The sequence below is a fragment of the Euleptes europaea genome, chromosome 2, assembly GCF_029931775.1.
Source record: "Euleptes europaea isolate rEulEur1 chromosome 2, rEulEur1.hap1, whole genome shotgun sequence".
NCBI lineage: Eukaryota > Metazoa > Chordata > Lepidosauria > Squamata > Sphaerodactylidae > Euleptes > Euleptes europaea.
Window position 1 is genome coordinate 22,479,323 of NC_079313.1, and position 16,644 is coordinate 22,495,966.

General features: G+C 41.4%; 1 protein-coding gene across 2 annotated transcripts in view; it reads right to left on the reverse strand.

Moving 5' to 3' along the window:
• The window catches only part of RALGPS2 (Ral GEF with PH domain and SH3 binding motif 2), a 119,141-nt gene that overhangs the window by 99,127 nt on the left and 3,370 nt on the right, over positions 1-16,644 (reverse strand). For both annotated transcript variants that reach the window (XM_056844403.1, XM_056844402.1), the window contains exons 3-4: positions 9,415-9,465; positions 7,288-7,371 (exon numbers count right to left, since the gene is read on the reverse strand). In XM_056844403.1, the coding sequence (XP_056700381.1) occupies positions 7,288-7,371; positions 9,415-9,465 (135 nt within the window). The remainder of the gene's footprint in view (positions 1-7,287; positions 7,372-9,414; positions 9,466-16,644) is intronic.

The following is a 16,644-nucleotide window of genomic DNA, read 5'->3' on the forward strand; positions in this document are numbered from 1 at the left end:
TACAAATAGGGCAGGTTATTCCAAAGCCATTAGCAAGCACAGCTAGTAAATTTTACTTCTTAAAACCAGTAAAAGGACCACTAACTTTGAAGGAGATTGAGGAGAAATTGATAGAAAGCTAATTCCACCCCACACCCCCACCAGGCTGCACAAAACCAAGGCTGGGCCCCCAAATAAATTGTAGCCTCCAGGACTCAAGAAGATTAAAATTTCCTTTCTTCCCTGCTCTGAAGTGTGTTCTTTCTGCCTTTTTTTGGGGGGGGGGCATCAGAATCATATTTCCTCCGCCTCACAACCACACATCTCCCTTCAAAAAGGGAAAGAGCCTTGGTTACTCACCATGAAGGCTTCTTCTGCTCTGGGATACGGAGGCCATCTTAAGAGTGGGTGTTTCCTCTTCCTTTAGTTCCGGGAGGCAGGACCTAAATTTTTAAGCGCCTATCTCTAGAGGAAACGCCCCCGCCCTTTTCAGTAAAAAAACTTTCCAAGCAAGGAGCACAACAGTTAAACATGGAACATCAGTAAGAAAAAAACAGTAGAAAGATAAAGTAGAATGCTTAAGATAACTGTAAGTTCAACTATAACCGTATTAATAAAACTTCTTTTAGTAAACCCAACCTGAGAATTGTATTATGTTATTTCAGAGAATCCAATTTGTGAGAGTCCAATTGTGCAGCATTCTCCTAGATTTACTTAGACGTCTGGGCGGGCAAGATGGCCTCCGTATCCCAGAGCAGAAGAAGCCTTCACGGTGAGTAACCAAGGCTCTTTCTCGCTCTGGGAGAGGAGGCCATCTTAAGAGTGGGACTTAAAAGAGCTGTCCCTGCCTGGGTGGGATCAGACGTCTTGGAGAACGCTTTGAAGAACCCACCTGCCAAAGGCGGCATCAGCTGAGGCATACAGGTTAAGTTTGTAATGCCTCATGAATGTGAAGATTGAGGACCACGTGGCGGCCTTACAAATCTCCTCTATAGGAGCTCTGCGGTCGAAGGCCGCTGACGTGGCAGCGCTTCTTACGGAGTGTGCTGTCAGGCCAGAAGGTACTGGAATTTTTGTCGCTCTATATGCCTGAGTGATACACTGAGTGATAATGCGACTAACTGAGGTGCGGGGCATGGGTTTACCCTTGTTAGGTGCTGTTATGTCGATATATACCCCTAGATGACGTAGATGTTGAGTGGGTTGAAGATGACTTTTCTTCTGGTTTACTAAAAAGCCGTGGTCTTTCAAAAATGAGTACAATGCTTGTGTGTCGGACGCTTTGAGCCTTTGACGATGAACAAATTAGAATGTTGTCCAGGTAAGGGGGGATTCTTACGCCCTCTTGACGTGCTAGAGCTACCAAGGTCACCAGGACCTTGGTGAAGACCCGTGGGGCTGACCCCAATCCAAAGGGGAGGGCCTTGAACTGGAAGTGGTGTCCGTTGTGGAGAAATCTTAGAAATCGCCTGTGGTCTGGATGAATGGCGATGTGTAGATAGGCTTCTGTTAAATCTACGGAAGTAAGGAAGTCTCCTGGTCTTAGGGCTTCTGTTATGGAATGCAGCGTCTCCATCCTGAATCTTCTGTATGTTACATGTTTGTTCAGGTATTTTAGATAGAGGATGGCCTGCCATCCCCCGTCTCTTTTTGGCACTGTAAAGAATACGGAATATATGCCCATCTGCCTTTATCTCCAGCAGATGTTGTATGGCTGCTAAAGTTCTGAGTCTTTTGTCTGCTTGACGGGACACAGGGGACACTACCAGTCGATCTCTTGGAATTTTGGAAAATTGTATTCGGTAACTGTGGGAGACAATCTGTAGAACCCAATGGTCCGGATGGGAGAGAGACCATTGGTTGTGGAACAGGCTGAGCATGCCCCCCACTGGATTGCATTTGGCGTCACTGTCTTGTTTGACGAAAGGGCTTTTCCCCTCTGTCACTTTGAAAATTGTTAGTTCTGGAGTTCCTAGAGAAGCGCCCTCCTCTGCGAAAGGAACCCCTACTATAGCTCCACTGGCCTCTCCTCTGATCAGGTCTGTATCTTGAGTATGGATGGAAGGGACGAAAGGAAGTAGAATTAGAGAATCCCTTTGATTCCTTACATAGGCTTCTGGGAAGATACTTCTTCTTATCTTTTGACTCAACTAAAATGTCTTGCCCTGGTAGGGGTAACCCATCAGTACAGATTTAGACCTGTGCTCGGTTTGCCATGGACGCAACCATAAGGCCCGCCTAGCTGCAGTTGCGGTAGCTAGGGCCCGTGCTGAGAAGCACATAGTATCTAATGTAGAGTCGGCCAGAAATGATACTGCCTTCAGGATTCTAGACACTCCCTCCATAGCACTTCTATCTTCTTCAGGAATGAGCTTGGACAACTTCCTAGTCCAGACTATAGCTGCCCTGGACATTAAAGCAGACGTAATGGAGGCGCTAATAGCCAAGGCTGAAGCTTCATGGGCTTTTTTACAGGCCAGTTCAGTTTTCCTATCAACTGGATCTTTTATAGAAACTAAGCCCTCTTCTGTGACTGCATCAGAAGAGTGTAATGCAGTAATGGGGTTTTCCACTATAGGGAGTTTGAGTAACTGTCAGGTTTGTGTTTCAGTTAGTTTCGTTTTCCCACTATCTAGCCTTCAAGGTTTGTTTTGCATTCTTGGACTCTTTGAAGCCGACAGTAACCGTGTGAACCACGGCGCCTTTGTGCTGTTTGTAATCTAGCTGTACTGTGCTGTGAATGCTTTTTTTCAATGCTTTTATATTATCCAGTGCAGGCCAATTTGCTCCATTGCTGTCTTAGTTTCTCTGTGCTCTGCTAACCTATATGACCAGTAAAACCAGCTTCTTTGGACAATTTCGTCTCCTGTTGTGGTTTGTGGTTCTTGTTAGGCCAAGTGCTCACAGTAACTCAGAAGCATTAGTGGCCACATTATACAGTTTTTTAGTAACTGGTGGGAACTGTTTTTCCCCCATGGGTCTTTCCCATTCCCCCTGTAACAGGAACCACTCTATCAGAGACATTATGCATATGAAAAAATTCTTTTGCACCTTTTTTGTTGTCTTGAGAAGGGTTTGAGTCTTCATTAAGGTCCAAGGCCGCCAAGACTTTAGTTTAAAAAGGCTGAAAATCTTCAGCCTCAAATAGCCTATTTTGTTTGGCAGGTTGGGGAGAAGGGTCTTCTACTTCAGAGAACTCGCCCTCCTCTCTATCAGAAACCTCGTTATCGGAGGAGAAGGGGGAAGCAGCCTGCTCAGACTGCTGTGGCTGAGTAGAAGCATTGGCTTTTAGAGCTGCCTTGGTGGGCCAACTGCCGCCCCCCTTTCATTTTCATTTTGCCCGATCTGCTCCCCGCCGCCCACCTGATCGCTACCCCTGGAACCGCAAGGGTCCCGATTAGGAATTTGCATTCCAGAAATAGAAGGGGTTAGGGAAGGAAGCTGTGCCACCCGCAGCCCCTCTGCAAAAGCGTCCTTAATTATAGACGCGAGCTCTGCCCTGAGAAGAGCAATCTCACTTGCGGCAGACTGAGAGGGAAGGGGAGAGGGGAGTACATTACCGGCTTCAGACGCGGCTTCAGGCTCGGCCGGACCAGGATTTTCTGTTGGCGAGACGCCTACGGCCTAATCCTTAGAATGTTTACTAGTAGAGGGGATAACGGCCGAAGCCACTGTTTTTCCCTGGCCATGCCCGGATCTGGAGGATTTTTCTGTTCCTTTTGCGGTTTTAACCGCCGCAGCCGCCGACGTGTGAGCTGCAGAGAGGAGGCGATTTGCACTGCCTGAATGAGAAGATCCTCTCTTACGCTTGTTTGCCGCTTTCTTTGATTTGCCTAATAAATCACCGGAGTGATTGTCAGTAGGCGGATCCCGGGCGACCGGCATTGCCTGGAGTAGACCCAGGTCCAAATCTCCCTCAGAGATATAATTATCAAGACAATCAGTCGCCATCTTGTTTTGGCAGGAAGGAAAACTTTCCCCTGCCCCGCCTCAGTCTAACACACTGGTTCCCAACCAGGGGTCCGTGGACTCCCAGAGGTTCATGAGAACTAAACCAGGGGTCCACGAAACAAAGTTATAAACCCATAATAAATTAATATTTACACGGGCGGCATGGCGGCGGCTTGCGGGCACAGAGCGCGGCGGTGGTGACTCGCGGGAGCGGCGCATGACAAGTAAGGAACATGCAGGGGCGGAGAGGCCGGGGGAGGGTGCAAGCGAGCCTCACACAACCACACACAATAGGAGAAACACTTGTCAAACCTTGTTTGATGATAGCTGTCGAAGAGGTTTTAGGGATGGAAGCCAAAAAGAAAATACAAGAAATACCTCTATCGAACAACACGGTAAAAGCTTGAATTGAAATTATGTCAAATGACATCAAGGAGCAGCTTGTTTCAAAAATAAAAAATTCGCCATGTTTCGCTTTGTAGTGTGATGAATCGACAGACGTTTCTAATTGCAGTCAGTTGCTCGTATTTCTCCGCTTTTTAGACGACGACAACACTATTAAAGAGGAATTATTGATTTCGCGGAAACTGGAAACGACGTCAAAAGGTATCGACGTCATGAATATAATAGCGGAGTATTTTGAGAAACATAGCATTATGTGGGAAAAGCTCGCAGGCTTCTGTATGGATGGTGCTCCAGCCATGTTAGGATCACGCTCTGGTCTAGCAACATTAATAAAACAGAAGAATCCTTCAGCAATAACAACTCATTGTATCATACATCGTCAGGCGTTAGCTTCCAAGACTCTTCCTAAAAGCCTTGTTAATACCATGGAAATGGCCATAAAAGTGGTCAATGTTATTAAAAGCAGCGCCTTAAATACACGCCTTTTTAAAAAACTGTGCACTGAAATGGACTCCGATCATGAGACTCTTCTTTTCCACACCAAAGTTCGTTGGCTATCGAAAGGCAATATGCTGGGAAGGTTATTTGAACTAAGAAAAGAGGTTGAGCTGTTTCTAGCCGAGAAGAAAATTAAAGATTTACTAGAGCTGTTTTCTGATTCGAAAAGTCAGATGCATTTGGCTTATCTTGTGGATATTTTCTGACATTTGAATAATCTAAACTTACAGTTGCAAGGCTCTGGAAACATAAATTTAGCAGGTGTGGGAAACATTTTTATGTTTGAAGATAAACTGCGTGCCTTTATTTGCAAACTTCAGTTATGGGTAGGCGAAAACAATTATTCTGCGTTTATGACATTAAAAGCACTGGTCGATGATAGTAAAGATGACATGATCACCGCAAATATACAAGACAACATCAGAAGTCATCTGCAAATGCTGGTCGATGAATTCCACCGTTACTTCCCGGAATATAACCAGACAGAATCAAAAGATTCCCAAAAGCTGATTCGCAATCCTTTTGGTATTGCTGTTGAAGAGGTTGCAGAAGAAATCCAGGAAGAGCTCATTGAATTCCAAAATGATAGGTACTGTAAGGATGCGTTTGAATCAGTTTCTCTTGAAGAGTTCTGGTGTAAAAAAGCAATTTCATATCCTACAGTTTGGGGATTCGCCTTGCGATGACTTATGCTCTTCTCCACAACTTATTTATGCGAACAAGGGTTTTCTGCTTTGCTTACGATTAAGAACACGACAAGAAATCGATTGGAAGCAAGTGATGATATTCGTGTAGCTCTGAGCAACAGTATTAGCCCCAGAATTGCCCAGCTTGTAAAAAGGATGCAAGCTCAAAAATCACATTGATTTACAATTAAAAGTTCTCTATTATAAAAAAAATATATTCAAATATTATTCTAAGTTTAATGTTTAACTAACAGTTATGATTACAGTTTATTTTCAAATTCTCGGAATTTTTATTTTGAACCTTGGGGTCCCTGCACCGAACAAAAAAGTCCTAGTGGTCCCTGGTCAAAAAAAGGTTGGGAACCACTGGTCTAACACCAAAAGGAGAGATATAGAAGGATAGTCTAGATTTTTTTTTTAATAGATTAAGGCTAATTAGAATAGAAATAGAATGAATGAAAAAATAAAATAGCTCGAGGTAGAGAGCTGTGGCTACACTGCTCTTCCCGGACGAGGCAGGAACAAGACTGAAAAGGGCGGGGGCGTTTCCTCTAGAGATAGGCGCTTAAAAGTTTAGGTCCTGCCTCCCGGAACTAGAGGAAGAGGAAACACCCACTCTTAAGATGGCCTCCTCTCCCAGAGCGAGAAAGGAAGAAAGCATATCATGTCCCTGCTGTTTACGATTTGTCCATCCCATTTTTAGCACTGTGTGCAGATCTCTTCTTACCATACCTTTGCCCCAAGTGCAATGTCCCCCCACCTTGAAATGAGTAAATGGCAATCACTGCATTCTAAAAACTTTATTTCTAAGTAGTAACAGATATAACCGGACTCCTAAATTTCCAGGTTTCAACTGACAGCCAATTTGCAAATCAGAACAGATTATTACTATTTTTTTGAAAAAAGCCTCATACCTGACACAGATGTCATTTCCACATTTCATAAACAGAGCATCCATGTGCCTCAATAACTGATGCCTAGCCCACTGCCTTTCCGCAAGAGTCCAGTAGCACCTTAAAGACTACCAAAAATAATTTCTGGCAGGGTATGGGCTTTCGTGAGCCACAGCTCACTTCTTCAGATATCTTTAAGGTGCTACTGGACTCTTGCTCTTTTCTACTAATATATTCAAGTTCATCATCGAGAATATGGTTCATCAGTGGCTAGGGTTTCATTATTTACAAATGAGCTTAACCAAGATAGTGTTAACACAATTAATCCACACAGCAGCCAAAGGGGAAGCCTGAAAATTTGCTTCAGTCAAAACCACAACAAGAAGTTACAAATAGTGCTGTAAAATAGCAAGTACAAACAAGAGTAGCATTGCTGGTATTGGAACTGTTTCCATCACCTCTACTGCGCATGATCTACCCCTGCAACTGTTGGAGTTCCATCCTGGAAAGGCCTTCTTCTTTGTGCTTGCCATCTTTGGGAATAGACCTTTGGGGTTTCTATGAGCCATTGACTGTTTGAATTTTTATAACCATTGAGACTATTTGGATAGGTTTCCACTTACCTTTTGGTTTTGAACTCTTTATACATCCATGGTACAGTTGTATATTTTGTGTATATGATGTGCAAGTCCTTTGACTATTGAACATTGGTTGTGAATATATATATTTTGTATTTTGAAACTGGAGCTTGTGCTGTTCTTGTCAGTCAAAACCACAGCAGCAAAAGAAATGTTAGATGTCGTTCTTTAAAATTCATACAAATGGCATGCTTTGATGCATTCAGTGAGGGCTCTATAAATAGAATGGAAACTTACATGGTTGAATCTTCTTGTAAAGGCAACTGCATTGGGAGCAGAGCTGTATTTCTCCTTTTTATTCCAACCACAGCTTGACAGCTCCTGGACAAAAAGGGAGAAATAGTTTCAGACTGATATAATAGTTTATTTCCATCATGCTTAATGCCACAGCTCATATTTCTAAACATGAGGCCAGTTCTCTTTTATCACTGGAGTCAAAACATAAAACTGAGAAGAGTGTAATAATCAGTGATTAAACTGCTTTTGTTGGATAGAAATGAGAATTCCTGGAGTCTTTTTTTATTAAAGTCTGATGTGCTTAAATTTAGCCTATGACTTCAGCAACACAAGGAGCTTCAGGCAGGAAAGTACACACATACATAGTGTGGAATGAGGGTAGATTTTTGAAATGAGGGCAAGAAACACCAGTCTTGCTTTTGTATATTTCTGTACTTCACTTAAAAAAAACATTTTTCTCCATGTACTTTTGCACTGTATTTAAGCAAAGGCAATCTCCTCTGATTCTCAGTTTATGAAGTGTGGGAAAGTAAATGCACAAATGCTCACTGTAGGCAATGGCAAACCACCTCCAATGTCTCTTGCCTTGGCTACAGAGTCGCCATTAGTCAGCTGTGACTTGACGGCCCCAAAAAATATATATATACTACTTAATGATCTTGTGTGTCTCAAGCCAAAATGCTTTTAAATTGGTTAACGGGGGATTTTAATGTGTTTTACTGATTACTGGATTATTGTTTGTCTATGCTGGCTTTAGTCTGAGGAGATAAGGTGAGACAGAAAATGTTTTAAAAAAACAAATAAATACATCAGTAATTACCGAGACAAGGAATTCTAATCCTAACCAACTGCTCACCAAGAAACTCTCTACCGGGCACCAGTTCAAAGCGGAAGCACTGATGTCTAAAATCCAGTTTCAAAAAGTGTGTGTGTGTGTTCACTCTGGTGTCCATCCCCAACCAAATAAAGTGTATTAAAGTGGGCTTTTCTAAGGAAATAAAGCAATAGATATGGGAATCGCAAGGTTTTCCCATCCTGAACAAGATGCTGATAACTAATATTGGCTCCGTCTCTGAACTGTGGGCATGAATAATAGAATCATAAAGTTGGAAGGGACCACCAGGGTCAACCAGTCCAACCCCCGGCACAATGCAGGAAATTCAAAACTACCTCCCCGCCACACCCCCAGTGACCCATACTCCATGCCCAGAAGATGGCCAAGGACATAGAATCAGCATTGCTGACGGATGGCCATCTAGCCTCTTCTTAATAACCTCCAGGGAAGGAGAGCTTACCACCTCCTGAGGAAGCCTGTTCCACTGTTAGAAAATTCTTCCTAATGTCAAGACAGAAACTCTCTGGATTTAATTTCAACCCATTGGTTCTGCTCTGACCTTCTGGAGCAACAGAAAACAACTCGAAACCTCCTCTATAGGACAGCCCTTCAAGTACTTGAAGATGGTTATCATATCCCTTCTCAGTCTTCTCTTCAGGCTAAACATACCCAGCTCCTTCAACCTTTCCTCATAGGACTTTGTCTCCAGACCCCTTACCATCTTTGTTGCCCTCCTCTGGACACGTTCCAGCTTGTCTACATCTTTCTTAAATTGTGGTGCCCAAAATTGAGCACAATGAAACTAAGACCCTTTTGCCAAGAATTATTTTTTTATCTAGAGAGGAGAGATATATCGACATTTAAATTGAATTAATGGTTGCTTTTCTTAATAGATAGCCCTTGGTTGTCATAGATGTTTGGATTCACAGAATCATGAATGTTTCCCTCTTATTTAAGCTGATATAGGAAAATACAACCACTTCAAAAGATTTTCTCTGCAGCTAGTATGCAGGTGAGCCCCTAGGATTAAAAAGGCTAGAAATCTGGACAAAATATATGTCATACTATCATTACTGGTCCAAAGTTACATCTAACAGTTCATTTTTCAGCCACATTAGTAACACAAGATATCAAAGTTTTAAAGTCATCTGCTTAAAAATAATAAAAGGTAGACGACAAATTCACAGAATGAACATAATTTTTAGTTCCAGAATGTACATGTGGATTGACGTCAAAAGAAAGCCAGACCTTACTTTATGCAAAATCAAAGCATTTAACAAACACACGCTTACCTCTGGTTGAATTGCTTTAAATACAGGAATATCCATTAGTGTTATCTGGCCCTGAAAAAATAAAATAAACATTTGGTGTGATTTCCTTTGAAGTTGGGTTTGCTTGTTACTATAAAAATGCCACCAGAATGAAAATGCTTCCGACACTTTCCAGCCCATGGCCTAACATTGAAACTGCCATAAATGGATGAGGGAGGAATGAGGATAAGCCCATAATGAAGCCGACCCCATTCGTACCTATGGTTGCAGTGGTATGGATGTTAGGAAATCAGCAAAGCAAAAAGTAACTTGATTTAGGGAACAATTAAAGATGGTACAGGATATTATGCTTGGATGTCCTGACATCTAAAATTTGATCAACAGACAGCACATGAAGCTCCAAACTGGATTTGACCCATAGCACAGGAAAGAAACACACTCACCCCACCCTTCAGAATTTCCCAATCCAAAGTACCTCTCTCCTGTATAAGCAACTGCTATTAGCCTTTAGCCTCACTTGTATATTTTCTGTAGTGGGATGATTTGGTATTCCTTCAGACAGACTAAAAACTTGTATCATTAGCACTAACTATTCGTACAACAAAACAGTTATGCATTGATACCTAGCTAAATAAAGCAAAAAGCTGCAGAAAGAGGTTGGAATTAAGCAATCAAGCTTCCAACTGGGATCTATGCAATTTATTCAGCTCGATCGTAACTGGGGGGGGGGGGCTGAAAGGGGTCTGAAGCCAGCGTGACCTCTGTGCCAGCATTAGTGCCACTTGTGCCGGCGTTGGGGCACTTACATTGGTTATGGTGAACCACGAGGCAGCACGAGCCTTGGGCGCTGGGTACAGCCTCACCAGCAGTGTTTTCCCAGAGCGGAGGCTTGCGCTGGCGTCTAAGGGGCCGTTCCCAGGGGCGGAGCTAACAATAGTCAGCTCCCAAAGCCCTTTCGGCCTGGGAACGCTCCTTTTTGCAGGCACCGAGTTACGCCTGCAAAAATGTTAGCTATCCTTTAGCCATCTTTTTCTGTATCCTGAAAGCCCCACTACCATAGCTACATTTTAAAGAAAAAGATAGGCCATCAATAGGTAATACGGGGATGCTTATTAAATTTTTATTTGCCAAATTTCTTTCTTGCATTTGGGGTGAAAAATATTTCAAAAGATAGAAAAAAAAATGAAGGATGAACACACACACACACAGAGAGAGAGAGAGAGAGAGAGAGAGGAAACTTTGTTTCTTCCAGGGAAGCTAGTTTGTTTTGTTTTAGCAAAGACAAAAATAATACAAAAATATTATTCAAAGGAAGAAAATTCATGAGTATATAAAGTATATAAACAAAATCTAGTGCAAACATTTGAAATGGCATCTGCCCGAGTGGCAGAGTAGATTTTAAGGCATAACTACTACACCGAACACAACTGGGGGTACTGGCGCATTCTAGTAATTACACATAACTACAAATAGAGCTTACCTATGGAAATGATTACGGTCATTATGTCCTGCTTATACATCTTCCAGAACATATGACAGGCCTCAGCCGGAAATGGGCTATTGGACTAGATGGACCTTAGCAACAATCTAGGAATGATCTACCAAAGCCACCCCTTACTTTGTAAAACCTTTCCTCCACAAAACTGCACACAAAGCAGCGGGAAGTATCAAGCTCATTTTAAAAAGTACAAAAGCAAAGGCAACACAAACATGACATGACATGAAAACAACATTAAAAAAATGCTTATTTCCGGCCAGAGCAAAAATCAAAGCCAAGACTGAAACTTTTTTTTTAAAGAAAATCCTCGCAGTAGGAACTTTTATTTACAAGCAAAAAATAAGCAAAGAGCTTGGTGATTCTCCCGTTGGAAAACACTCCACAACTGTGACGTTTCTACTGAGGATGTAGAGCTCAGTGACTGTTGGTTTGGGATTTAGATAGAAATTTTCCACATGGAAAGACAACAAAGTATTGAAGTGTTCAGTTTTTTCATCGTCCAACTAGGGTGTCGGGACACATACGAAGTGTAATCCTTAAAAAACCAGCATAGAAGCAAAATGTAACCAAGAAATCAGAGAAGGACAATAATCATCCATAGTTTAAGTCTTCATAAAAATGCTGGCTTTTAACAGAGCCGTATAAAGGCTGATATCCATTGTGGTCAATTTCAGATACCAGATACGTCTCATCTTTCCAGTAATGCCAAAGCAAACCTGAATCAAGCCTTGCAAATTTGCTTAAAAGCTAAAATGAATGAATGTACATTATCTGATTATGAGGCAGCAATGTGCAATTTAAAACCCCTCCACTTTAACCATTTCTTATCTTTCAATTTTATGACAGAGAATTTCACTCCAGAAAGTATTTCTCTAAAATCCTCATTTACTAGAATTCCTCATATTGTGTTTGTATTAAAGGTGGTTTTAAAAGGTATGTATACAGTGTAAAAAATGTAAAATCCCAAGTAATACATGTAAACTTCCAAATAAAAATGTAAAGGCCTAGCGTTACCTGCCTCAAGGATAGAGATGTGAAGGCCCAGGAAAAACCCAGAAACATTTTGAGAGAAGCCTTTTTTCCCCCAATTATTCCAACAGAAAAATTGGAAATTTTGGGGAGTACAGAAAAAAAACCTCCCATGAAATATTTTGTCTTTTAGAATGAATGAAATGCTTTTAAAGACAAGGTGGGCATGCTATAGATATACGGTGATGCTAGAAAGTGCTGTCAAGTAACAGCCAACTTAACGACCCCATAGGGTTTTCAAGGCATGACACTTCAGAGGTTGTTAAAGCCAATGCCTGCCTCTGCACTGCGACCCAGGTATTCCTTGGCGGTCTCCCATCCAAATACTAACTAGGACCAACCCTGCTTAGTTTCCAAGATCAGGCTAGCCTGGGCCATCCAGGTCAGGGCCTGTAGACATATACAGCTCTTAAATACAAGATGTATTTCTGCACCTAGGATACTTGATCTTCACAAGGGCTTTTGTTACTTCTGCAGCCCTTTTAACCCGACTCTCCTTTTGTGGTTGATCTTTTCACCTCTCCTTCCAACCATTAAGAGACATACACCCTCAGACTGGGTATCAAGTAGCTTAGTAGCTCATTGCCCTAACTTGCTGGAGGTGGGGGGAAAGATCAAAAGGAGGTAGGGCAGAAACTAAAAATACTGCTTACTATTGGGACTTCCTTTTGAACACTGGCACTATTGAGTCAGAAACACTAAAATCCAGGAGTGCCATATTTCCTCACCAAGATCATCCACAGAAACTTAACAGGCAAACTTTCACTCACATCCCTCCAGGTACCCAAGTACCACAATGTTTTAGTATTAAAATATGAATATTTATGACTCTACTAATCAAACAGCATAGAAATTTATTGACCATCTCATTGCCCATCCACTGCTTCTGGAATATTCTGGACACTTGACCTTCAATTAAGCCATGCCAGTGATAGATAGCCTTGCATACATACTGAGAAGGCCCAAATAGAAATCTGCCACTTACACTCCTAGGTTGTATAAAAGGTCTATTTAAGACTCTATTTAATTGCAAACCAAAACTTCTATGAATATTTGTATTTCTGAGAATATGAACTTAAAATAAAACTTCATTAGTCCAACAATCCAGAATAAAGCAATCCTAAATTGTGAGGGGAAAGGGCTATGGCTCAGTGGTAAAGCATCTGCTTGGCATGCAGAAGGTCCCAGGTTCAATCCCTGGCATCTCCAGTTAAAGGGACTGGGCAAGTAGGTGATGTGAAAGACCTCAGCCTGAGACCCTGGAGAGCCGCTGCCGGTCTGAGTAGACAATACTGACTTTGATGGACCAAGGGTCTGGTTCAGTATAAGGCAGCTTCATGTGATTTTAAATTTTGGTTTTCTGTATTTTTATGTACTCTATTTTATGTATTTTATTTGTATTGTAAGCTGTCTTGAGCGCTATAAGAAAGAAAGGCGGCTAATAAATGTTTTAAATAAATAAATAATAGGACTAGTCAGAACTAAAATTTATAAAATGACACAAGGTTGTTAAAGCCATGTCCGCCTCTCTGTAACTTTTACTTAAGGATGTAGTCTAATGTCTGGTCTAACTATTACATTTAGCATGTTCCTGGTTTTGACACAGTGTATGACATACCTGACCTTTAGCCCAAGTTAGTCTGTTTGTGTCAGATCTCAAAAGCTAAGCAGGGTTAGTCCTGGTTAGTATTTGGATGGGAGATCATCACAGAAGTCCTGGACTGCTACACAGAGAGGCAGGCAATGGCAAACCACCTCTGTTCACCTCTTGTCTTGAAAACCCTATGGGGTTGCCATAAGTCAGCTGTACCCTGACAGCAAAAAAACAACAACCCATATCTGCTAATGTTTTCATTGTTGCAGATGTGTAGTGCGGTGTTATGGTTTTTAAACTGTTCTATCATATCACTTCCTTTCTTCCTCCTTCCCCCCACCAGGCAATCTGGAGGTTTTATATCCTGTGAGCCACTGCTTCTTAACAGATGTAGCAGCTATTTCAGAAGTTTTGCCATTATGTAATATGGCAAATATTTAAGTTGGCTGAAATGTTTAATACACAATGTACTTGTAATGTATTAAAGCACTTAGTATGTCTTATTTTAATTATAAAAGTTGAATTACTTAACCAAGGTGTCTATGTTTACTGTTTTATTAAATTAGCAAACCTCACTTAATCAAACGCAATTATAAACCATGGCTTGGCACTGAAGAACAGGTGGATTTTTTTCAGTCTTGAACCAAATTGTCTCTCCACCTGACTCCAACCCTAGCCAGAATTGGGGTTTCTTGCATGATAGTCCTGTTGGAAAAAGCCTCACTGGGAGCTGTGTACCTATGTAATGTCTAGCTTCACCTGAGAACTATTTCAAACAGCACTGTTCAGATGACTTTGCTGCTGAGGCACTGTGCTCAAGGTCTGTATTAACTCTTGTTTCCTTCCCAGTGGACAGCCACAGAAATTGGACAGCATTTCTACATATTTCTGAAAGCTACTCAGACTTTTTCACCTCCAGATCTCTCCTCATTCCAGGAAGCCAGCCTCTGCCATTATTTAAACAAGATAATTACCAGCAGGGACGGTGAAAGCCCACTCAGAAGGACTGCTCATGTTCCCACAAATATTGGCAAGCTGTCAAAACTCTAACAAAAACTTAATTGAGAAAAATGTGACGATGAAAGAAGAGATATAGTTAAACATTCACACACAATTAGAAGAAAAAAAATTAAGCCAAACTAAAATGAACCTCCAGATGCAGTATATTCAATATGTAAAATACAAGAACCTCAAAGTAAGAGAAAATCCCACCAGTACTTTGCCTAGCCTTCTGTGTCTTTTTTTATTCTCTATTTTTTCAGACTGGCATCAGAAAACAATATTCCAATTAACACAATGTCAATGAAATTCACATCCCATGTGAGCATAGTACTAACTTACAATGCCCTGGGACAAAAAGCACGCAAAAAATCACCATGGAATTCTTGAGGTGGATTTGTGGAGTGGCCTGCTAGCAACAACACAAAAGCACATGGTAAACTTTACAAAGGAATAAGTGTCATGTGAAAACAGAACTCCATGTTTTGACCAGACCTAAAACATTAAAGATACCAGTACTCTGTGTATTACATAGGCAAAAGGTGCAAGTCAGGTATGCTAAAGAATCTGTCTTTCAGGAAACAACTTTGAAGATTCTTATTACCTCTTCAATCCCTTCTGAAACACCTCACTAATCTATTGTGTATACTTACCTGAAATACTTGCTTCCCCCCTCACATATGCCTCCCAAAATGGGACAATCTTAAATTTGCGTACAAGTTAGCTACGTGCTATACTAAAAAAACCTTGTGTGTATAGGTTGTCTTCCTTTCTAGCAAATATGGTAACTGATAAACTCATTGTGATTATGAACACAACAGAAAGCAGCATAAATACTAACCTCCAAATCAAGTTTAAAAACAAATGTCTGACCATCTTTTACTTAGTGGCTCATTAGAAAGTTCATTTCTTCACTAGCCTCTTAGTTTAAATATTCCAAAATGCCTGGATTTTATTTAAGAATTATTTGCTGTATGAGAGTAAGAAATTAAAATGGTGTTAATCCTCGAAAAGCTGAGGTTTTCTATGGAATTTGGTATTTTATAGCATTACTCTTTACTAACACCTTCTAAAAAGAGTAAAAAAAGCACAAAGAAATATTTATACTACACTTGATGTAAACAGACTGAAAAGTAAAATAATCAGAAGGCCTTTCTAATCTTCCCAAAACTAAGCTGTTTGCAACCACTCCAGCGATCTTTCCAGCAACTTTCTCAACAATTCTCCCACACAGTGTCTGAACACAGGAGAGGAAATTTTTTTGGGTGTTACTGGAAATCGGAACAACTTACACCCCTGTCTCTTAGAAATGCAACATACTCAGCAGGAGCCACATACCTAGGCAACAAGGCAGCTATTTGTTGAAGCAGCGGCTGGACACAACACTGCGAAGCTTTCAATCAGACAGAGTCACAGCAATAGAATCGCCTACCAAGATGCAACGCTACTTTGTATCCTTCACTAATAAACTGCTGATTACATAATTGGTATTTATATACTTCACACTAATGTAACCATACATTCATTTACCATTTAAAAGTACAGCCGGCGGTTGGCAGGGTGGGCTCAAGGTGTTTTGCTGCCACAAGAAGGGCAGCAATGGGAAAAGTACAAGGAAGCCCATCACTTCTCCCAGGTAGTAGCAACACAGAAGGAAGACAAGTCCCGGCAGCACTGTCAGCACCTCTGGAAGTCATCTTGCAGTGGGCAGTGGCACAGGAGAAGGCAACGCCACTCACCACCTCCTATACCACTGTCCTCATCAGAATGTAGTGCCCCAAGTGACTTCTTGGATCACCTGGGTGGTGAGTCAGCCCTGGCAGATGGGGATAAAATAGACTAAAAAAATCCAATATACATGTTGCTTTCAAGAAATAGCCACCATCAAGGAATCAAGACATTAGTCTGGCAAGAACGGAGGCTGCCGTGTGTGGATGCTTCTGTTCTTCACTTCTATATTCTTTCTGGTGATAAGAAAAGCTCTTGTGATGTAGGAACACCTGCTTCCACATTAACATCTGTTACAGGGGGAATGATGCCCAGAAGCAAATTTCCCCTTGTGGATGTTCGTAACAACTGCTTGAGGGTGCAATTTTTTGAAAATTCAACAACAGGTATTATTACATCAGAT